General features: G+C 51.0%; 5 protein-coding genes across 5 annotated transcripts; 3 read left to right on the forward strand and 2 right to left on the reverse strand.

Moving 5' to 3' along the window:
• Positions 1-5,869: 5,869 nt before the first annotated feature.
• Positions 5,870-7,133, forward strand: V2A60_010224 (uncharacterized protein; the record flags this gene model as incomplete). The annotated part of the gene is made up of 3 exons (XM_083261484.1): positions 5,870-6,085; positions 6,154-6,251; positions 6,320-7,133. 3 exons carry the CDS (start codon positions 5,870-5,872, stop codon positions 7,131-7,133), a joined length of 1,128 nt encoding a protein of 375 aa, XP_083117610.1.
• Positions 7,134-12,323: 5,190 nt separating this feature from the next.
• Positions 12,324-13,190, reverse strand: V2A60_010225 (uncharacterized protein; the record flags this gene model as incomplete). Its single annotated transcript, XM_083261485.1, has 1 exon — positions 12,324-13,190. One exon carries the CDS (start codon positions 13,188-13,190, stop codon positions 12,324-12,326), a length of 867 nt encoding a protein of 288 aa, XP_083117611.1.
• Positions 13,191-15,817: 2,627 nt separating this feature from the next.
• Positions 15,818-17,929, forward strand: V2A60_010226 (uncharacterized protein; the record flags this gene model as incomplete). Its single annotated transcript, XM_083261486.1, has 1 exon — positions 15,818-17,929. The coding sequence occupies one exon, from the start codon at positions 15,818-15,820 to the stop codon at positions 17,927-17,929; it is 2,112 nt and encodes a 703-aa protein (XP_083117612.1).
• A 1,227-nt stretch (positions 17,930-19,156) lies between these two features.
• On the reverse strand, positions 19,157-19,590 carry V2A60_010227 (uncharacterized protein; the record flags this gene model as incomplete). Its single annotated transcript, XM_083261487.1, has 2 exons — positions 19,157-19,519; positions 19,576-19,590. The coding sequence occupies 2 exons, from the start codon at positions 19,588-19,590 to the stop codon at positions 19,157-19,159; spliced, it is 378 nt and encodes a 125-aa protein (XP_083117613.1).
• A 1,891-nt stretch (positions 19,591-21,481) lies between these two features.
• Positions 21,482-22,698, forward strand: V2A60_010228 (uncharacterized protein; the record flags this gene model as incomplete). Its single annotated transcript, XM_083261488.1, has 2 exons — positions 21,482-22,263; positions 22,641-22,698. The coding sequence occupies 2 exons, from the start codon at positions 21,482-21,484 to the stop codon at positions 22,696-22,698; spliced, it is 840 nt and encodes a 279-aa protein (XP_083117614.1).
• Positions 22,699-23,913: the final 1,215 nt, after the last annotated feature.

A 23,913-nucleotide genomic window follows, 5' to 3' on the forward strand; every position in this document is an offset into this window, starting at 1 on the left:
GCAGGATCACCCTCCATTTTTTGCTTTCAGCGATGTATAGCTCTCTAGGAATACCAGAGCGCACTACTGTCAAGGCATGGCGAAATTGGATTGGTGATCTATCGATGTGAGGACTGAAAACGACGGGCTGCGCGTCATGAAAGCATCGTAGACTCTACTTCTACGGTACGGTGAGCCGGGCATCCCCATAAATACGGTGCGACTAGCGAGCAATAGCGTTGAACAATCATCGATCGGGGGGAGGAAAAAGTCAAGAATTGCATTTGCTAAGTTTCCGTAACTAGTGCTGTCATGTTGGCTAGACCAGTGCTGTCAAAGTGCACACTAAGAAACTACGGGCTGTCGGTTCCCACTGATGTACACACCCTCCGTTTACGTCAGGACTGCATGGCCCAAGTAGACTTCAGTTGCGTGGATAACATGAGCATCGCTCCATCGGCTATTGATCGCTACAAAATTATCAACCCGATATGCTAGTGATATCTGGGCTCGGAATGGATTTCAGAACTATGGCGTCAAAGAAATGGCAGTTGATGTGCACTCCGCGGATTGTCCATGGACGCAACTGTGTTGATATTGAAGGTTCATCGACGTTGATGCTTTATCAAAATGTAAGACGCCGAATGAGCGCAGAGATGAAGAGCTTGGTGCGAATTACATGTACCAGAAACCCCATCACTCCGATTTCACAAGAGTAAGTGACTGTTCCCCTATTGTGGTGGTAGTTGCCCAATTGACAAGCTGAGCATGCACAGAATACCCAGCATAAGACCAGAGATCCAAAAGCGCCACCAAATATAGCAAATGAAGCGTCAGCCACTATCTAGCCGCCTCAGATGTTTTGTAACTTGTGGCGAGCAAGCCCTGAAATTGGGATCAGGACAAAAGTGTGGGAAAACCCCCCCCCCCCCCCCCCCCCGAGCGGTTGACATCGTATGAAGGAATTGTCCAAGAGGTTTCTATTTCGACCCAACCAATCAATAGAACGAGGCAGTAATGAGAGTATGAGAAATGCAGGGGCGGGAAACTTTGAAAGTGGATTGTTATTCGCCTAATGGGCCCGGCTTCTACCCGCCGGGCTCTTGGCGGCGTCGGCGACGGCCGTACGGAGTTTTTTTTTTTTTGGAGGGGGGGGGGTCATTGGGTCTTTTCGGTTCTTGTTTACCGACGAGGGCAGTTATCAGCGCACTTTTAATTATTACTTTGACGAATTAGAAGAATGCCAGAGACCGGAGGGAGGGAATTTTCTCCGACAGCTCATCAACGGGCCGTCCTACTTGTTATGCTGATCAGGCAAGGGGGTCGAGGCCGATATTGATATAATAGGCAAGATTTTTGTGGGCATTGAAGCGGTGCATCTGCACCAAGACGGATTTGATGATACGATGAAATCATTTTACTGGCAAATCTACCTAGAATAGAAAATCCGCGGCGGACCTTGTTATGAATTAGACGCTGTTGAGGATTGTGGCGTGGACTCTGCGCTGCTGAAAGGCAGGAACGTGACCCGCTACATTCGGCGAAATTTGCGAGAACTGCTGCAATGAGATTGTATACAGTTTTGACTGTTGAATATTGGTTCGGCCTGGCAGTGCAACTGTGCGGCAGTAGACCTCACTGGCAGGCATTGGGTTGTCTTAATACGGACTTGTATAGCAAGAGCGTGCGCGAGTTCCGGGAGACCCTGGAAGGCGATTGCAAACGACTTATCAATACGGACAAGACGAGCTGAAATAAAGTCGACACCAGAAAGGCTGTAGGACAACGGGCCTGCAACGGGCTTGTCAATGATATCATGTGGAGCGACATGTCTGTCGGAATACAGATGCGGCATTACGCGTGGAGAAGGAACGGGCAAGCCGATTCTGCGAAATCATCAATCGGACACTGAAAAGTGACAAGTTTCATTCTTTCCTTTTTCGCCGTACTCGATGGTCTGATCTGTCTTGGGCATGAGACAAAATTACATGTCTTGGTCGGACTTTTTTCGCCGGCGGAGTCGAATTTGTGGCCGGGCATTTATTTGCCCAGTTTTGTTTCTCGGCGGCCCGCGAGCCAAAGTATGGGGGTTTACGGGTGAAAAAGACAAGAGCCCGTGCCTTTCCAGCATTCATTGTATGCCCCCTGGTTTGTGAGCTGGTTGCGTGCACGCGGAGTCTCAATCTCGGAATCCATCGCGACGCTGAATCATGGCACGGCGGTCACGCCACATGGTTTTCGCATGGTCCACCTCCGTATGAGGGCCGGGCAGGAGCTAACTAATGCCCGTTGTCATATGTATCCCCCCCCCCACCACCATGTCGCAGTTGAATGGGATGACGGGGACTTGGTGCAAGACACGGTTACCAGCAGTTATCTGCGGCATGGTTTGGCGCGGCTACCATGCAGAGGGGCGGGCATATGAAATCGGCACTTGAAGCCCCTGACACTGATGATCTGCAACCGCTCGTACATTGATTGCATGGGCGATACTGGCAGAAGTGCTTCGACTGACAACCTCAAGGTTACAAGAAGAGTGATGTTTCTTAACTTGGCGTAAAATCAAGATGGGCGCGCCAATGGAATCTCGGGCTTTTGCTTTCGGAGAGCGTAGGGAATGAAATAAGCCACGCTCGCAAGCAAGACGCGCATAAACACCCGTCAGTGCGGGTATGATCGCCAGAGCGCAAGGTAAAATAGAAGCACGGTGCCGAAAGAACGAACCGAGTGCTTTAAAATGAAGCTGGATACTTCCTTCGCTGAATCGGAGAAAGAATAGTGGCGCCAACGCATCGTCCGCGGAGCCGCGGGACTGAAAACGGTAGTCGGGCTCGGGGCTAAGTTAGCACCGTGAAAGTCGGGCCCGGCGATTGCTCGAGTGGCTGACCCAGCATTTCATAATTTTAGTACAGCGGATCGCCCACAGGGCTGGATGGTGACTGCAGCTTTTTGCTGTGACAATAATTGTACCTCTATTACTAGCTTTGGGCAGGTACGATACCGGCGCTGTGGCACCCCCCCCATGCATCAACAACCGCTCGAGAATAAGCACTGTATATGTTGTAGCGCTGATTGCTGGTAGCGTTGCATTGGTCTTAGTCTGATCTCAAACGAAGAATTTTTTTCGCGGTGCAGAGCCACATGGAATGAGTATCTGGAGGGGGAGAAGAAATTAACCTTTCAAAATCCGGCAGCCTAGCGACGACGAGGTTAGATGGTAACTAGCTGTCAAGATGGTGTGTTCATTCATGGTAGCTTCAGCGCCTTTTCCCGAATAAAGAAAAAGATCTTTCTTGTACGAGGCAAGGCATGCTGAGCCGAGCAGAAATGTGAAATCTGGGGAGGGCTACCTAGGAATACGCCAATTGGTGGTGTATTATGATTATGTGTGGCTTTGGAATCAGCCAGACTAACTTGAGCTACTTACTGCTTGCAACATCCACCGTCCACATTAGTGCAGGCGGGAGAAATGTCCGATGAATCATCTTGTACTTAGTACTACTGTACGGAGTATAGCCACCGCTTACCAGTACAGAGGAGGTGCTCCACTCCGGCGGCATACGGTTAGAAGAATTATAGAAGAACCTTGTTGACTTGCCTGTCCATGACGTGAAGCAAGGGGTGTTGTAGCGAGGCGGAGCGAATCCGAGGAGCGAAGGAGAGCGAAGGCGCTGGTTTTGCTTGGCTGCCTGGCTTCTTTTGTTCACAAGACAAGGGACAGGAAGAAGAACGCAGACGTCTAGCCAATCACGGTGAGCTGGTTCAGCTCATGTTTAGTTCTACGCCAGTACCGCTGCTTGTGGTTTGGTTCAGAGCATAACGCCTCGGAGCCAAGCTATGCCAGCCAGCCGGCCAGCCAGCCCAGCACCAACCAAAGAAGTCTACGTATTGTGAATTTGAGGGTTGCTGCCACGTATATTGTCTCCCCCCCCTCGTTCGCTGAGTACATGTTGTTGAGACATTTTAGAGGCAAACCCCCAGGAGTAGTCATTTTACGTGGCCTTGCCTGCAGATGGCCAGCTAGGCTGCCGATAACGCCGTCTGAGAGCCTGCCAATATGCGAGGTTTAAGAGTGGGTGTGAAGAGAGGTGTTTGATGTGTGCGAGTAATATGGCAGCAGGTGACAAAAGGAACGAGTCGTCGAGCTGCAATGTAGTTTGAATGAATATCGGGACAGGTCGGAGGAGAAGGAGAAGACGGAGAAGAAGAGGAACAGGAAACAAAGATTGTTAATGTGAATATCTTGCTTCAATGCGTAATATATACAACATTATACGTGGCACAATAGAAACAAAGATGCGAGTTTATATTACAGACTGTGAATGAGACGGGCCAGACATCTGAAGCAACAACGGCACAGGGTGCGGTTTCGTCAGGTCATTTAGGTGGATAGGTAACTAGTTATATGTACTTAGGTAGCTCGATGGAGAAAGCGAAAGTCCGCGCCAGGAGAGGTGCGGACTTTTGTCTTGACAGGATATGCTAATACTGTAATACAGCATCCGTGCTGGCCACCCCGTACTTTCTCCATATAACTAACTAATGTGGTAGCTCTACCTAAAAGAGGCGCCCAGAATTTGACCGACTTGTCGAAGCCTATACTGGTAGTTGGGTCGTCGAGATGATTACTTACCTACCTACCTACCTACGTAGGTATCTGTCCATTGCCAGGTCGAGGACGGAGTACAGGGCATGTCGCCGCGGGAGGATTCCTCAGAGGTGGTCCACCGACGCCCGCCCAGAGTGCAAAAGCGCACACATTGGCGTATTGGCGTATTAGTATTGACACATTGGCACATTGGCACATTGGCACAGCACCCACAAGTTCAGTTACAGTGGAGGAGGCTTTCGATGGTGGTGGCTGGGCGGACGGCTTTGTGCTGCAAGGTCGCTGTGTACTTAGGGCACATGCATGTACATTAAGTAGCACCTATGTGCCGGCTCCAAGCCTACAGCCACATGGCCACTGTCTGTCTTTCCGTAGGGGTTACGGCTGCAGCCTCGCGGCCACGAGGTGCTGCAACCCGCTGCCCGCCTTCCTGAGGGGGGGGACTAAATACCTACCTACCTACATATGCAATGAGGGTAAAATAAGGTCAAGAAACAAATAAAAAACAAAAAAGTCACTTTTTGGACTGTTTTTCCTTTCCCATGCTATATACCAAGACCGTGAAGAAAAAATCGAGGATTTAAAAAAAAAATAGACGTGCTGGGCGGCGCTGCCCCGTGGACGATACGGCTCCCTTCCCCTCCCCGGTCTGGCTGTCCTGGCGCTGCTGGGTCGCACTCTCGGACATAGCTGCTGGCCGACGCGGCTAACGCCACGCCCCCTTGCTGGTGGCAGGTTCCACCCGTCCTCACTGGAGACCTCTGATCCCCCCCAACCTGCGAATACGTCTACAATGTGCGCGGTGCCCTCGTTCTCCCTGTGCCAGGCGGGAGGAAAACGCTGAATTATAAAGCAACCCAATCTGATCAACCGATCGCGCCTTGCCTTGCACGCCCCCCTGGTGAAGTCATGGAATTTTTTATTTTTTTCCTTTCTGCTCTTGTTCCACACACCTCTTCTTCTTGTTCCTCTTCTGCCCGTTCCTCATTATTAAGCGGACACCCGTACACCCATTCACATCCTCCTTAAACACGGCGCTCCCTCCGCCATCTCGGACTTACACATACGTCTTGTATACTTGTTCCGTTTTCCTCACTTCCCATTGTTGACTGTCGATACATTTACATGCTGCCTTTACAATAACACCAATCTACCTCCTACGTATAGTTGCCACCGGCTTAATTTCAGCACACGCATACCACACGCACACACTCACACACACTCACACATACGTACACGCACTCACGCACATACACACATAACAAGTACACCACGCCGACCATGGGCTCTCCAAACCTACCTCCCCCTCCGCCGGAAGAAACCAAGGCCAAAAAGCCCACCGGAAAGTCTACCAAGCCGACTCATCGCGCTTCCAAGCGCGCCAATACCGCTACTGCCGCTCATCATCACGATATCATTGCTGGCGCCGCGGGCATGGATGGCCGTCACAAGAGAGTATGGAAGGCCTGTGAGCGCTGTCGTATGAAGAAGACCAAGGTATGTCCCTCCAGCCTGAACATACATCCGGCTCAGTGATGTCGACGCTAATGCAATCAACAACACAGTGTGACGGCGAGTTCCCTTGTAAGCGTTGCAAGGATGACGGACTGGTATGCACTGCCGGCATCCGCAAGAAGATGGAATACAAGCAGCTGCCCAGAGGGTATGTCAAGTCACACCTGCCTCCTTCAGCCTAAAGCCGCAAAAATGTTGACATGATGTCATTTGTAGATACGCCGAAGTGCTCGAGAACACGCAGCTTACTCTGATTGCCACCATCCACAAGCTCTATTCCATGGTTCGCAGCTCACAGCCATGGGAGCTCGGCGAGCCAGACCTGAACGACCGTGGCCAGCCAGTCGTCCACAACATTGCTCAGAAGCTTGGCTGCATCCGACCCAACTGTGACATCGACCTCCCCGTTCACTCAGTATTCCCCGAGGATGAGTCCAGCATGGCCGAGCTCGCCCGCCAGCTTGAGGAGCAACAACCTCACGAAAACGATGCGTCCAGCTCCAACTCTGCCACCGCCGCCGTCGGAGAGGGCGAATCTTTAGCCTATAATCCCACCGAACGAGCATCTTCTTCTGACCTCGACCATTCCGACATGGAGCAAGATTATCGCAAAATGGCTTTCGGAAGCCACAATGCTTTGTCCCTCTCGCCACAGAGCTTCGCAAGCGCCAGCGACTTTGAGTTTAGCACCACACCAATCGATCTCGACGCAGGTGCGATGTTCTCGACACAGTCATCCTCAATGCCCGACTTTTCGTCAACGTGGACCGCTGTTCCCAAAGCTCAACAGCAACAACAGCAGCAGCAACGCCAGCAGCAGCAGCCGCAGCAGAATCCCGCTACTTTGTCAATGTCATTTATGCAGCCGCCGAGTCAATTACAAAATCTTGTCATGATGAATCAGGATGGTCTCGACGCCGACTTTGGAATCAAGCCCGATATTCTGTCGTACGCCAACCCAGACGTGATGATGGGCATGGCGGATCCGATGATTTTTGCCGGTTTTGACAACGATGGCATGAGACTCTAGGGTGGAGATCAGAGAGACTTGTTGCTACGATATACGCGAAACAATCGATGCGAGTGCTTAGTAGATCTAAGCATACCGCGACGGCAGGATACTTGTGTAAATGAACGAGTGTACATGGGTTTTCATTTATGTAATGGGCTACGGCGTTTTTCATTCAACCACTGCAGGAAAATGGTGTTGTGGGTGTGATATCCGGCATTTAGAGGGAATTGGGTTTGGGGAACCGGTACTAGCTTTGATTTATGGATTCTGTACATGTTGGACTTTTTATTACTTTCATTATTATTACTCTGCCTCTCACAGCGACGATAGATCTATTCCCAAACAGTCATTTCAACGACAACAGAATCAACATGAACATCACCAACGCTAAATTTCGCCAAAGTTTCATTCTGCGCAAGACGAATAGATTGAGTGGTCATTGACTGTACATGTGCGTGCGCACGTACTCCAGTGAAGTGGCTTCCAGGGTTTACGTCGTCATGGTACTCGCGTCGGCACACGTAGGCCCTAGGCGATTGCGATACCCGAAAACAGCCAACACAGCCATCTGGCTGATAAGCAATGGCGTCTGCCAATGAAGCTAGGGCCGCTCACAGTGGGAGACGAAAAAAAAAAACATGCAAATACTGCACAGCGTGCGCTTCATGGCAAAAAGTTGCCGGGCTGAGCTGCTTTGAGGCGATGGGTCGAGTGTGTGTGTGGCTTGGGAGCGAAAGCGGTTCCACTTTTACCGTGAAGTGGCTCACGAAAGCATTTCAAATCAGCTCGGCGAGGGTCAAAAACCCACATTCAGCAGCAAAAGGAAAATACTAATAGTAGCAGTAATAATAATAATAGTAGTAATAATAATAGTAGTAGTAGAGATAAATGACTTTGCATATCCCGAAAGAGAAGCCGTCTTGAAAATCTAAACTTAATATAAGAGGGGGGAAGGGGGGGAGTGTGTCTCTGCGCGGTCCAGCTTGGGCTGCCATTGCACGGTAAGAATGGAGAACAGCAGCAGGGTCTCGTCGTCGACTTGGACAAGGTTTTCTTCAAGTCTTATTTGAGCATTTGGCATCGCGCGGCTGAGATTACAAAGCGCGGCGGCGGTCAGAAAAAAAAAAGTTGGAGCCCATCTTCGGTCGAAACCATTTTCATACCACCAATCAGCGAATTGCACAATTCCGTCAAACCTGATGATGCTTTGACTCTCTCTTTTTCCGACTTTCTCTCTTTCCGACTCTCTCTCTCTCTCTCTCTCTCTCTGCCTAACCCAAGAACCGGAGGAAAAGACGGGGCAAGAGGCAACTAAGATGAAAAAAAGAAAAAAAAAACACTTGCGGACAAGTGTTTTTAGCGATTTTCATGGAGAACTACGGATTAGTTAGTGATAGAGTAAAGTCTAGTCTTACCAAAAGGGGTTACGCCCCTGCTCTCAACTGGAACGACGTACCAAGTTAGCCGGCAGTGCTACGCCATCATCTATGGAAGCTGTCAACCCAACGATGGACATGTACTCCGTACTTGACAGGCGGGGGTGAGACAGTTTTTGGGTTCATAGTAACTTAACAACGGTAACCATGGTGGGCATGGCACGGCCGTCGATCAGTCCTTTCTGCGGCAGCATCAGAATCGCCCGCCACGTCCTGACAACCATTCGCTGCAGGGTCGACGTCTCGACGTCGTAAATAAATTTCAAGGGCTTGCATGGCCACCCCTCCCCTCCCCCCTTTCTTCATATACCATCTGATTATCTGGCCAACTACGGCACTTTGCCCACCTTTTGATTACAATATTCACCTCCGTTGTGCAAGTGTGGCCGTCATGCATCTTGCATCTCGCCCAGTCACAGCTCCAAAATGTTTCGCACCGCCACACAGAGGCGTCGCAGCTTGCAAAAATCTCCAATCAATCAGTATCTCTCATCTTGACACAATTCCCAGCCTGGACCGTTCAGCAGTGGTAACCTCATTTTATGCCCCGTCTCAGATTTCTGGGAAACAGCCAAAGAATTGAATCCACCCACCCGACGCCGTGCCGAGGCGGGCATGCGGGATGGTGGGAGGAGGGGGAAGAGGGGAGGGAAAGGGGGGGGGGGGCCGCATGAGAACCCCCTATGCGAAACAAGAAAAAAAAACAGGCCCCGGCGCGCATAGTTACCTTGTGTCATCCCGCGCGACAGCTCCATTCGTGGTAACTAGCCGGTATCCGGGCTCCTGGCAAGCTCCGGGGCGGGCGTGGCGTGGGGGCAGCGGCTGACTCGTCCCGGACGGTGATCGACAACAGCGCGCGCCGCGCGGACAATTGTTCGTGACGTTCTACTTACTTATGCACGAACCGACTTGTATCAGTACTCAACCAGAAGGGACTCGAAAAGTTGCGCATCGCTATAGGGTAAATTTAGCGTGCATATGCATAGGGCTCGACAAAAATCTAGAGCGTACGTAGCATGGCTAGCTGCAGGACCAAGTCCCGTTCTGTCGATTGCGTGCTGGCGCATTGTTCGAGTCTGCCCATGAGCGTGGCCCGTTGTTTCTTCACGTATCCCGAATGCCTTGAATACGGCTTCCGCAGTCGGCTTGTTTTGCCATCGGATCCAGAACCGAACCGTGTGGATCAAGCTGGCCTTCTTAACTGCCGTGTCCGTCGAAACCTCATTTCGAATAACTACTTACTGGCAGGCCCAACGCGGATACAACGGGTATCGGGTATCTCGGGCCATCCATCCAACCTTTCATTGCTACTTACACACACATCCGCTCTTGACCTTTTCTTGATGCCAGCTGGGGCCGGAATAACGGCCGCTGTTTTATCTAGACACCCGATGCCTGTCAGTTAAACATGTTGAGCGACCCATCACTGGGGCGTCTGCGTCCTCGCCTTGCGACCGCGACAACCCGAGTGAGATCGTTCGCAGCTAACCGTTCCCGTCCGCTGGCCTCGGGAGCTTGCCTGTGGGCTGTCATTTGATACATCTATAACGTACGTTCCAACGTCGAAGAACAACCCGAAAATAAGCTTATCGCACATTGTGTCGTTGGTGTTCTGCGACAGCCGCCTTTCCTCGCCAGAAATCGCGATAAGTCTTGTCCGATACCTTGCTCTAGCTCTGTTCCCTAAACAGCCACGGCCAGCTTCCTCTACAATCTGTTTACCAAAGGACCTCCCGTAAAGAAAAAAAAGCACAAACCACGGCACTTTCGAGCCTTATCTCAGTCTCTTGCTGTAATATCCCCATCAGCCAAGAGGCTACTCTTCAGGTTAAAGCTAGATCCAATAGTCGCTGCCGCGCATGGGAGTGAGGTGGAAATATTGATAGGGCCTGATCGGTGTTTGTTTGCAGCGATCGTAGATTTGTAGCGCATAAAGCGATAAAAGATAAACCAGTCCCTCAATCAAAATATGTAGCCTATCATTTCACCATCCTTATCATTTTGATAACAACCAATTGCCGAATAGCCAGTCTGCAGACTACCCCGCCTCTTGGGTCCCCCCCTTCATGGCTGCTGCTGCATCCAGGGTAGTCGTGAGGGCGTATCAATTCTACTGGTAGGTAGTTAATGCAGTTCGCGGAGCGTTAATATAGTTATGCACACCATCGTGGAGTCAATGCTCGTACGAGCCACCTGCATTGACTACCCATGACGGGCGTAACACAAGGTGCTTTTGTTTTTCCCTTTGTATACATCTGGACCGGTGCACCGTGTAGTCCGTAGCTGCATATTTGTGACCTCTGGGCAACTACTTACAAAAGCGAAAACTGATACTTACTGATAATATGAACCGACTGTGGCGACCCCTCCTCCTGTTCTACTCACGTATATTCCCCCCTGGTCGGTCCTCATGCGCCCGTCTTGAGCTTGGCAACGACCACGTCGGGAATTCGAGGCCCCCCCCTCCCTGGGGCGTACTGGTAAAGCATGCCCACAAAGAAGTACTGGTAAGTATACAAGGGCTTTGCTGAAACTTTTTTCTTCTTGGGCTGGGATGAGCTCATGGTCGCCCACGGAGATATACAATATTGGCGAAAAAAAAAAAAAAGTTGGCTTCGCGGAACCGACAAATACTTACGGGCCGAATCATGTTGCGGGTAACCAGGTACCCAGTGGGCGTCATTTGCTCGCTCTGGATGGACGGATCTGGCGTCGTTCGAGTCGAGTCGCCCTCGGGACCGAACTGCTTGCAGAGTTTCCGAGCGAGAGCGTATTCGCCCAAAGAAAATGGTCGGAGAAATGCCGTTTTACGCGCACGCCCCCCCTCCTCCCCATCTCATCTCCGCAACAAAGCCTCAACGGACCGGAGAAGAGACAAGGAGAGAGGGCTGGGCTGGGCTGGGCGTATTACGCGTAATCCTTCAGCCAAGGCAGCTCGATGCTCTCAGATCCTATCACATTCACCCTTTGGTGCATGACTTTGTCTTCAATATATTTTTGTTCTTTGCCATGATCTTGCCCACTGGGGCAGTGTAAAGCCAAGGAAGAGAAGCCCCCCCCCTTACGCCTTTCATTGTGCTGTATGAATCAATCTCCGAAGCTTGCACTTCGCCCGGACAGGCCTTGGCATTGCAGCCTCATGTCCCTGAGAGAATGGTCAGAGTGGACAGAAATTCTCAAAACAGGGACCATCTCGCGAGTCTGCTCGACGTATCTCGCGTGTCCTGAATACGTCCCCGCATACTCGGATTCGGATTATATTACTTCGCACTACGCATCTTGGTGATTAGCTGGCCTGTTTTGGGAACATGCCGCGCCAGCCAAGGCTTACTACCCGCAAACGCTTGTGACAGGGGCGTCATCTTGGTCAATTTTGAAGAGTCTTAAAACACCACGATGCTAATATTAGCAGCGAAAGGATCATCGCTCGCGGCTTATACCAGTCCTGGTTGGCGCCCTCGCACTGAGCCGCAAAACTACGGCCGATGGCACGCACCATGACCAGTCATGGCAGAAAAGAGCAGTCACCGCAATTCAGCTTTCGCCGCACAGTTGATGATCAAAAGAAGATGTACCAAATCAATTTACATCTAACCCCGCATGAAACACCATAACTCCCAGTAAACGCCGATTCGTAGGGCTGTACTCTCATTCCAGGGCATCAACTCACCCTGGGTCCATCAATTCTCGTATACACAGCCTCGATCCGTTATTGGTGCCTTATTTACCAATGCGAACGAGAAACTGCCCGGCAGCATCAATCACAATGCGATCAGCTCTTGGTATCCAGGAGCTGTGTGAGTATGCTCTCACTGGCTCGCCACCATCTTGCTCGTTGCTCAAGGTCGTCGCCTACGCCACCCAGTGCTGCCTCTTTCCTCCGCTTTGCTTCACGGGCTGCTGCCCTGCTATTCTGTCGCTTCGTTTCCAACGGTCCCAGTTCCGCTTCTAGTCGCTCAACTTCCTTCCTCTTACGAGGAAGTTTCGACTGTAAGGCTTCCAGCTCACGTGTAACTTCCTGCTGCTCTGCTTGCCGATGCGACACGAGCTGTCGAGTTTTGGTGAGCGGAAGATTCATATCAGGGTTCGAATCCGCCGTGGCCCGGGCTGCTTTCAGTTCCGCCACTTGCGATTGAAGGCCATGTATCTTCACTGGAAGCTCCTCCAACCGAGCCGTTTCCAGTTGGATGCGTGTGTATTTCTGGCTAAGCTCACGGGCTTTGAGTTCCAAGCCGTCCACCATGCTCGCAACGTCCTGCTTGAGACTCTTTAACTCAGCTTTTGCCCCCAGATTACGCTTTTCCAACTCAAGATTCTCCTGCATGCTGACGATGAGGGGCGGATCTCCCACAATGGCGCGTATGAACTTCTCCTTAGTAACCTGTTCGACGTAGGAGAACCGCAACTTAGAAAACAGCTCGCTGTAATGCGCCAAGTCGGCCTCCAGGCTTGCTGGTGTCGGTCCTTCTAGACATGAATTTGATGCGTCTGATGTTCTTTGTCTCGGCTCCGGGGCTGTGTGGCTTGTAATAGGCTCGCTGAGTTTTATGATGGATATTTCATGTTGTGCCTGATGTCGCGTCACGGCCCTTAGCACATCCTGTGCTTTGGCTGCTGTCTTGCGAGGCGAAGTCGACATTATCTCGTGATATAGTAACTAAAGTTGTTATTGATTTGAACAGGTCCGGTGTTTTGGGCATTCCACGCCACTGTTACCTGCGTTCTGCACAATTTGATGGAGAAATCATGTTCGAAGTAGGGTCGCGACTGCTTCGCATGTTTACTTGTAGCCTAATCCGGTTAGTTTCCACCCCACTTGAGTGACTGCAACCTCCAACATCTGCGCCACCTCTAACGATTGTATCGGCCATCTTTGCTATAATAATTCTTTTTTTGGACGGCGCACTCCCTGCAGGACGGGAAAATACTGGCTGGGTCAACTTAAAATCATGTCAAACGAAGAGATTCTCACAGACGACTATGTCGCTGGTCTTCTGAGCCAGGAGGCCTCCGACTGTTCGATCAAATACTCTGCCATGGGTGTCGACGCCTTCCTAGGGAAAGACTCCAACTCTAAGAAGTAATGCGCTGAATCGCAACTGGCCGTCAGGATATATTTTTTGACAGACTGCAGGCCTATGAACATACCCAAACCGAACACAAGATTCTTGCGCAATATTATCAAAGGCACCGACTCCCATAATAAGGCACTTCTAGCCAAAGAGGCTGCAGAGTCAAAGGCTCGCCTTAGGAGATTAGAGCGAGCCGAGGAGATCAAACGAAAAAAATCAAATCCCACTACGAGAGATATAAGAGAACGCCACATGGGTCACATCCAAGCAATCTTGGGCGGCGGAAGGCGAAGGTCGCGAGACGGAGACAATAACGATAAAGAACCCGACAGCGGCGAACGAGCTCAAGCAAAGGGAAAATCGAGAGATCACCACCATGGAGATGTGTCTGGAGATGAGGACCAAGAAAAGCTGCACAGGAAGTGCTCTGCCGCGGGTCACCAGGCTGACGACAGCAGGCATCATCGCAGCCGACGGCATGACGGGCGACGTTCGAGGCAAAGAAACCACTCATTAGACGACGAAAATCGATCCCGCAGGAGGAAAAACCCTGGAGAAGATAGATCCAGGTCTCCTCGAGCCGGACACCGATTCAAGAGACCCACGAGTCGAGATGGGGAGCGTCGACGCCACCGTCATCGCTCGCCACCAAGAAATCGATCGCCAGCTTCAACTAGGAATGATACGACACGAAATTCACAGACTGAAGAAATCGGCCCTGCGCCGCCACCTATTATTCGTGGTCGTGGTGCAGTCGGTGCGTCGTCGGGAATAGATAGACGGTTTTCTGCATCGTATGATCCAAGGGCGGACATACAAGGCGATGGTGAGGCCAATACATAGAGTCGGTTAATATGGCGTGATTGGATGGAAGCCCACGAATGAAGAGGATATTGAGTTGGGGATACAGGCAAGCTGCAGCCGAGTGGCCGAAGGAAGTGGAGATTGGGTACTAAGAGATGATTATACGTGCAATAGGCTATTTAGGATGTTATCTTAAATTCTGAACGTCGCATAGTAGTCCTTGTCAACGACGTCGCTGGGGAGAACCCCTTTGTACTTTGAGCGGAATAAACATATAACAATGTCTGGAATATAGGGCCTTGCTACAGGGGTTCGTACCAGTGCACAGCTTCGAAACATATGCACGTGTGTTTTCATTTCGCCGTGGCAGTTTATTTGTGATAGATAAAACGTTTCGCGAAGGTGTCGGGCCTGGGTGAGGCAGTTTGGTTGGCACATGACGCGATGAGGGTGGAGGTGTGTGATGTGAGTATCAGTGTCATGTACATCTGCATCATGACCACGCCGCCACACCAAAAGAGGGGGCGCGTCCAAAGCACTATTCAGACGCGGGGTACTATGGATAGAGGCTACTTGCGCGATATACTCAGCAACAACGCGCCTCGGTTTTGTTGGTTTGTTCTTGTTTGCCAGCCAAGGAAAGCTCCACCGAGCAACGCGAGCACATTCATGTCATCGTAATCAGATCTCTGAGCTCAAGCAGGACTATAGCAACTTCAACACCAGCAGGTCAATAACCGACGTCATGTAGGCCCACCCATGGGTCCTCTCAATGTGCGCTGCGGCGCCGTCTTTGCTTTGCTTCAGTGGGTCACGAAGGGTTGTCTTTTGTGTGGGCGCCAGCGAATTTTAGGCGCAGCGAAGTACTCACTCGGGCCTGACCTCCTGAGAGGAGCAGCAGAAGGTGTTTATAGGTTAGCCCCAGAATGGCTCCCCCCATGAACAGTCCCTCACGCCACTGGCTGCTCGCCCTGCACTTGAACAAGGTGGTCCGTCCCATGATATCGTCAGTGCACCGCTCCCGCTATTGCATATTCCAACTCTCCCTAATAATACCCTTTTGATATTTCCCCTCCCTTTGTTTTCGCGTCCGCTCATCGCCTTTCATCTGTCTTCATGCATCACCCTGCTTGCTGAACGAATGCGTATTTGATCTACCAGCAGAGTTTTCGGGACCACGTTGCGTTTCTCGTCGTTGATTGCCTCCGTTGCGCCGCCTGCATCTGCTTCTTCAGCATAGGTCGGCGTATGCCGATGTAAAAGAGCCGACCACACACGGCTGCCCTTGCTGGCCGCGAGAGGTGACTCAGGTGTCACCTCGTCAGCTTGCCATCTCTCTCGATCTCCCTGAACCTGCCCGACAAACATCGTTGAACCCGCCGGCGACAAGATGCGAACCACGCGAATAGTTATCCTCGCCGTCTTTTTTACCGCCACCCTCTTTGTCCTCTTTCGAGCCGTCTTTGCCGTCACACGATCCTCAAACATTGCTCACCCGAAACCAGCGACCTCGCGCAAATCCATCCTAGGACTTGTTTACTACAACCCGCCGTTTTCCCTCTTCCAGCCTAATGCTGCCATCAGCTTGACAGATGACAACAGCACGTCGTTTGCTGCGAGACCTGCAGCATTTGGGCCCCAGCTGGTATCTCATGGTCTGAGTGGGCAACTTTGGGTTGGTAGTGGGTTCGCTGAGGATAGCATGGAGTCTCTTGGAGAACTTGGTTGCAGCGACATCCCTGGCTGGGAGGGTGGCGCAAGTCCCCAGGCAATACTAAAGTCGTCCATCAAATCAGTAGTGTCACATGGCTCACCAACCGATGGCGAACCTGGCAGAGGTAACAAAACCCCTAAAAACACCCTGAAGCAGACTCAATCAGATACCAGGCATTCTAAACCTCTGCGCGCGATGGATGACGGCACCGACAATTACCTACACGAGGCCGCTCCCAGTTCCCGCTCCCGCCGGGACACTTCAGCATCATCGCATGCCGATATCCAGTCTATGCAAGAATCTGCAGAAATTCAAGGCAAAGTGGTGCTGCTTATGCGTGGTGGCTGCGGATTCCTTGAGAAGGTGATGTGGGCACAACGCCGAGGTGCCATCGCCGTAATCGTTGGTGATAACCAGCGGGGAGGCCCGCTGGTAAATATGTTTGCCAGAGGCGAGGATGCCGAAAACGTGACCATTCCGTCTGTGTTCACGGCGCGAACCACGGCGCAACTATTGTCTTCACTCACGCAACCTGGCAGCTTCATTGAGGATAGTATTGACGAGGGCGGTAATCCGATATTGAAAGTGCAGAAGGGTGTGAAACCTCCTTCCAAGAAAGGTGCTGAGAAGATGAAAGCGACCGCTCAAAGCAAGGCAACCGCAGCCCCTAGTTCAGGCAAACGATTTCGTCGCCTTGCGAAGGAACCTGCTTCCGCAACCAAGGATGATCGCGGTTGGGTTGCGCGCCTGCTTGGGTTTAGATCAAGCTCAAAAGATGCAGGTTCTGAATCCCCGTCAGCTCATGGGAAGCTGGAGTGGGTAATGGTTGAGGAATGGGACAACGAAAACGACAAGAAGCTTTCGGATACTATGAAGGCCACAAAGAAGCAACCGCATAAGCCAACCAAGGCAGTCGGGGATGACTTCCGTATTGGCGTTCAAGACTGGCGAGACCCCGACCTTGTTGACAAGTCTCGTTCGAGCGACAAAGCCAGAACTGCCAGCAGCGACTCTCGCAAGGCAGAAAGCAAATATATCACTAAATCTTCGAGCAAAGACGCGCCATCCCATCCCGCCCTGGACTCTCCGGAAAACCCTGGCAAGAGTCGAAGCCTTTTGAAAAAGATTTTTAGTAAAGAAGGTACCACAGAAGGTACCGAAGCTCTTACTGCCGAAGATGAGGATGAGAAGACTGAAACCCCGAAACACGATCGACCAGACCCTGGACCTCACCATGGCCTCTGGGTAACCATCACACCAAACAGCGGCACCAGCCCCTTTTTCGACACTCTGCTTGTCCTTGTCGTTAGCCCCCTCGTAACTCTCAGCGTTGTTTATGCCTTGTTGATATTGCGAGCACGCATTCGTCGTCGACGGTGGCGCGCTCCGAAATCTGTAGTTGAGCGCCTACCAGTACGTACCTATCACACCGTGGTGGTTACACCCAGTATATCGCCCCAGCCTTCGTCTCCCGCCAATTCATCGCCCACCACCCCCCTGCTTCAGCATACACCATCGCGACCCCGACCTCGCTCGCGTACGACTACTGGTGTTCCCGAGAGTGAAAACCTCACTGTTCCTAGTACATCGATCCCTGCCGCGCCGAGCGGATCCCGTCATCGTCCTGCAAATGAGCATGAAAAGGGATCCAGCGGCTTCTCAGCTGAATGGAGAAAGTATATGGGACGGCAGGTTGAGTGCGTTGTTTGCCTGGAAGAATACGTTGACGGCGTCAGTCGCGTAATGAGCCTTCCCTGCGGCCACGAATTCCACGCTGAGTGCATGTAAGTCTTTAATTGGTCAGCTTCTTCCCGAGCCCAACGCTAATACGAGATTATAGCACCCCTTGGTTAACAACTCGACGACGAACCTGCCCTATTTGCAAAGGTGACGTTGTTCGCTCTCTCGCACATTCCTCTCGATCCCTGCCACGGTATGAACCCTACCGTGAGGACAGCGACGACGAGGTGGCTGCATCGTCGAGCCAGGCATCGGATCTCGAACACGGTGTCGGTCAATCAGCACCGCGGAATAGCCAGGGTTCTTCGTCCCGTGGTGATAACTGGTTTGGTGCGTTCTCACAAAGCCTTGGTAATGGCTGGCAGCGCGTGCCATCAAGATCACCATCTCCAGCACCTCGCCGGCCAAATTCGGATTCCTAGATCAAGTCTTCCTGAAACCACCACATATCTGCCTCTTCCCCAAATATGAATTGTTTCACTGCGTCCGTTCTTTCTGCGTTCTTTTTTTTTTTTGCGATGGAGCTCGGCGTACTGCGGTATTGTGATAATTTGGGCTCTTAATGTCATCATATAGTCCTGCTTTGCTCAAGTCTTTACAATGGGGTCCGCTCCTGCATCTTCTGCCTCCACTACGGTTCAGCTTTGTTTCTAGCCATTCACTCTTCTACTGGGTGGATTATACCCCGTGCACCGGTGGCGATGCGACAGTTTTGGGAACACGGCGAAAGCATTAATAGGCAAGATGAATAATGGTTGATTTTTCTCACTCGTATTACCCTCATTCCAACTGTAATGTGTCCTGCTCACAGCGCGGTCATCCCATTCACAGGTTCAAATTTACAGACATGTAATGTGCAGACAGGAAAACTATCTCCATCGTATGGATGTTGACTCCGAGTCCAGGCAAAGCCAGCTCCGAAGCGCCTCAACAAGCGTACGTAATAGTTCACGAAGAATATCAGTACTTTACTGGATTCTTGGAGTGTTGAAGTCGAGGTGGAGATCCTGGATACAGTAAGCTACGGAGACTTTGTCTCATTTTCAAGCATTCACCTCTTCCGCCATATCATGACCCATTTAGACAGTGGGAGAGTCACCAAAGAAATAACTCGTCATGATTATCACGTAGCATTTTAGACGCAGCGTCTTCTAGCCAGTTTAACTAGCATATCGCTATTCTGTATTTGGGAATACATGTCTGTCAACAATAGCCACGGCGTGAGCCTGTGTGTCCTTTCCCGGTCAACCATCAATTGTAAAAAGATCTCCTGCCCTAGGAGCAGGCTTTCTGGCATTGGATGTCCGCCCCTCGGATGCACCTCTGTGTGCAAGGGTGCCGGCGTCTGGGGGAGCCTGTGCACCGCAGAGGGCACTGGGCAACGGTCCAGTCATGGCATGCTTTCCAGCTGCCACCCATGCAACCCTTCTTAGCACGGGCAACCAGCTCTGGGAATAGTTCTGGCAACAGCTCAGCTAGATCAAATGGCTCATCGTCGTCATAGTCCTCAAACGAATCCTCCCCATCGAAAGAGAAGTCAGATACCAAGTCGGCAGTTGTCTCGGATGCTGGACCGACGCCGTCCTCGCCAGCGGCTGGCGCAGCAACGACTCCGGTGGCTGCAAGGGCGAGAAGAGCCTTTTTGAAAGCTCGGGTTAGTAAAGTTGCTGCTTTCTAGAGCATTGATTTCTTACGGTGATGAATTTCATTTTGAAGATGGAGTTGTTTCTTGGTTGATGAAAACAGCTTGCTGTAAGTGGCAGACGGGCATGTGCAGCCCTTATATACTTTTCAACGAGTTCCACAGAACCAAGCTAAGCCTGTGCTGTTGATTCGAATTTAAAGCTCCGAGAGCCTTTCGGAGTTCTGTACATACGTCAACTATCATCTGATAAGCCGGAGGTTGCCACAATTGGACATCTCCAGCTTGGCGACCACCCACTCTGCAAGGGTTTAGACCGCTAGAACCTCAATTGAAACATATATATGACCGCATATGAGGGGAATCTTTTCGCAAAGCCATTTTTTATTGCCGTGATGCGTCATTTCAAGCTTATTTTAACCCCGGAATGGGTGGTGTTGCTCCGCCACGCCCAGGCAGGGACCCATCGGGAGTGGAAATTGGAATCTACAGCTTACTGACCTGAAGGCCTGATCGTGCCTGTAATTCATTCTACGTGAAAAAAATAGCTATATCAGGAGTTCATTAATAATAACATGTGTCTGCTAGACGAACGAAGATATCCGAGTGAAAGACGACTGATTATGGAAACTTTTGAAGGGAAGGCAACCGGCGGTTCATGGTGGATTGATCCGCAATTCCCCATAGTGCCCGCAACAAGGCTGTAGCTGAACAAGAGCTTCTCCATTCTCGTGCAAGGGATATATGGGATGTTGACGCCGGAAATGAAAAGTACAACTAGCTGAATGTTGGCTGCTGTTCGGCGACTCTGTTTGGACGATGTAGCCGGGCGGCTAACCTAGCTCCATGGCCCTCTACAGATGGATGTACTCGGAAGATCGAAATCGCTAGACTATAGACGGATCTATGCAAAAAATAGATCAATTGCGGGAAAATGGTAATGAAATGTTCTTACAAACGACTATATGAGCCTGGTGCGTCCTGGATTGCCATGGTGCTATATCATAGCTTGGGCGATACAATGTGTACCGGAATTATATTTTCTTAAGCAGAGCATCAGTAGAATCGCCGCCCTTCATATCAAACGACCACATGCGCAGCATCCCTGCCATTGACCATTGGCGAAGCCCATGAGGTTTCCTCTCAGGGATAGTGAATGGCTTGGCATCAGGCAGGACATCGGGCATTTTATAGTGGTCATTGTTTAGAACAAAGTATGAGACGCGGAATACGAATCGTGTTGATGCCAGTAATTTCTCTCCTCTTCCTGGCTAGGCTTCGATGAGCTGCTCACAAAGTTCGTCGTTTCGCCGCCCCGTCGTCTAGACTAGACAGGACTGTGATCTGCTGATGAAGCTGCTGCTTACAAATTTGATATCCGTTTCTCGCCATTATAGCTCGCCCAAATTGGACTCAAACGCTACTTATACTGTACCGAATGCTGTAAAGATGTGCCCCATGAGTGCCATTGCCCTTGTTGCGTTTAGCTCCATACGCCAAAGATGCTTGACCCACCACTCCCGGCAGGCGATCTAAACCGAGACGGGGCGATGAAATGCATCTCAAAGCTCAGTTGCGGCCGAGGTGATTAAAGGTGCACCAAGCCATTACGATCTCATGTATGGGTTGAAGGACATATATCCTAGTAGATTCGCGCTTGATTGTGCTCAGGTTTTCGTAAAACATTCCTTGCCAAGCTTCCTCTAATGGCCGACAACCTATCAACACGACAAGGACACTTGCCTCGCGGTTTACGAGTGACCGTTTCCATCGACAGCTGTTGCCACAATGAATCCGAAGTGTATACAACCGGTTCCGTTATTTCGGGGCAGGCAATCCTTCACAGCGAGGTCGACGCATACTGCGAAGAAGCTGACATTCTCCTCCTCGGCCTTGCTGGAACAAGGCTGGAGCTAACGAGACACAAGCCTACCCGGGCGCTGTCTCCATTCTTAAAAATGTACATGATGGACGAGCGGGAAGGAGGTAGCCTCGAATTGGACTCACCTTTCCCTGGGTCTATATCTGCTGGCGAGACTGTTTCCATACCTTTTAGCTTTGTGGTGCCTCAGTACCTCCTCGAGGACTCGTGCCGTCACCCATGCGCAAGTCAGGCAGTCTGGGAGCGGCACTTGCATCTGCCGCCTACACTTGACGGCACAAATGAGGAAGAGCACGAGTTTGTAGCTCGCGGGCGGATACAATACTATGTCGAAATGCGCCTCCGATGCCACAACAACCCCAACAATATCTGCGCTGGCGGTCGTGTCAGCGAAGATTTTAGCAACTCGAAAATCGTTGCGGCAAGGCAGATGGTTACTATCCTTCCAGCTCTCCCAGAGCTGCCCCCTCTGCCGCTGGATGCTGTCAATTTTGGAATGTTTTTGCAAAGCAAGTCGGTTGCCATTCGAAAGAATATCCTGCAGCGATCTGGTAGACTAAATGCTTCGAGCACGCAACCACCAGCTATGATGCTAGATCCTAGTGGTCGGTCTTCAGCATGCTCCGTTGTGCCCTTGGAGCTCGAGTTCTTTCCCAACGACGTCTCATCCCGGCCGCCCAAGAGGCTTGCTGTGTCTGCTGTCGCGCGTGGCACTACACATCTCTGCGCAGAGCCCTCGGAGCTGCTGCCGGAGCTCTCATGCCAAAATGGCGCAATTGGCGGCGGTGGGAGTGGTCCAACTACTGTTCAATACGGCTCTACTCATTCGTTATTCCCGTTGACACCTTCGATCCCAGCGTGGCGCTGGGTCCCAGGCCTAGCGGGTGGTGGCTGTTACAGAGCACGTGTAGAGATGCCGCTCTCATTGCCAGCTGGCCAGCGAAAACCAATACTCCCTACATTTTATTCCTGTCTCATTTCGCAAACCTATACATTAGAGGTCAAAATAGGTCTCGGATACACAACTTCCGGCCTCTCACTAATGTTACCACTGCAAATCGGGGTCTGCAATACAAATTTTAGCAGATAATTCTTGACGGCCATGTTATGAACCGAAATCAAACTCATCAGATCATCTCAGACATTTCCAAGAATTGTTCTTTCATTCATATTCTCCTTGTCAAGAATCGACGAATTCAGTGTTTTCAATCTCCAACTGCTGATCGAACTGCTAGGCTCCATATACTGCAGCAGGGTCGCAGCTACGAGATTCTGAAGCTTGGCCCATACTAGAGACTAGATTCATTTGGAATGTTGCGAAATCATAAGGCACTGGTTTGGTCACAGAGATGTGTAACCACAAAAAAAAGATCGAGTAATGACATCTGATGGGGCCAAACATCCCCATGATCCGCTCTTTACCTTGAACATCCGCAATGCCAGTTCTACCTTTGCTGTGTCTACGTATGATTTGCATATATTCTTGATCAAGTAGGCCTAGAGACATCACCAGCTTGAAGCTAGCTTAGCTCTGCCGCTGAGCAGTAGACTTATTTACAGCTACTGCCAGCTCTTGGGCGTCTCGTAAATCACGTAAGACCTCAATCGTTCCCTGTGATCTCTAGTTACCCACTAATGCACTTGCTCTGTGGCTTACGGTGCACTTTCCCTCACTGGGTTCTTCGGCAGAAACCAGAAATGAGCACTGTCGATGGCGCTTGGCAAGTCCGCCCTCAAAATTTGAGTTTTGAGACTAGGCTGTTTCACGCCGACCTCTACCAGTATGAAACAATGCAAGGAGGATAAGTACTTTTCGTTCCCTTGACAAAGGGCTGTAAAAGCACTTTGTTCTACCAGGCGGTCCATGTGAACTTACATCCATATCCGTTCCGATCTACTAATGTTCAAAACAGGACTGCACGAGTATATTGATAAAATTCGGTGGTCTTGACCCCGACATCCCGACTCGGGCATGTTACCAGTCCAATCTTGCAGACTGCCTGCCTATCGTGTTTTTGGTTCATTCTGGGTGCGGTTGTGTCCTGACAGAAGCATTCAGCACCCTCCCTCCTGCAGACATACGACCCAACATTCTGCCTGGCTCATTAAATGTCCCTGTATAATGGTATTTCGTATCGACATAATCAACAGCCTCGCAGTGGGAAGTAACAGGACTGTGATGATTCGGACAATTATTGGTGGCGAGGTCAGCGCATCACTCCTGGGGCGGTATGGTGAAGGAACTGTGCTCCTCTGGATGAGAAATCGCCGGCGTTTCATGTGTGGTATTGTGACACACACATGGCCAAGCACAATGCTTCTGTTGTAGGCAACAGATAACACAAGCGGTTCCGTAGCTCTACTAATGTTGGCAGGAAGCCCATTGTCCAAAGTCGGTCACTCACGCAGATCGTGGGGCAACGATGTCACATGAGAAGTAGTGTGCTCCCTTGCTAACCAGCTGCGTGGTAACCACGTCATTACCCACAGCGGCGGCGACCTAGACGT

The sequence above is a fragment of the Cordyceps javanica genome, chromosome 7 (genome assembly GCF_051103115.1).
Source record: "Cordyceps javanica chromosome 7, complete sequence".
Lineage (NCBI taxonomy): Eukaryota > Fungi > Ascomycota > Sordariomycetes > Hypocreales > Cordycipitaceae > Cordyceps > Cordyceps javanica.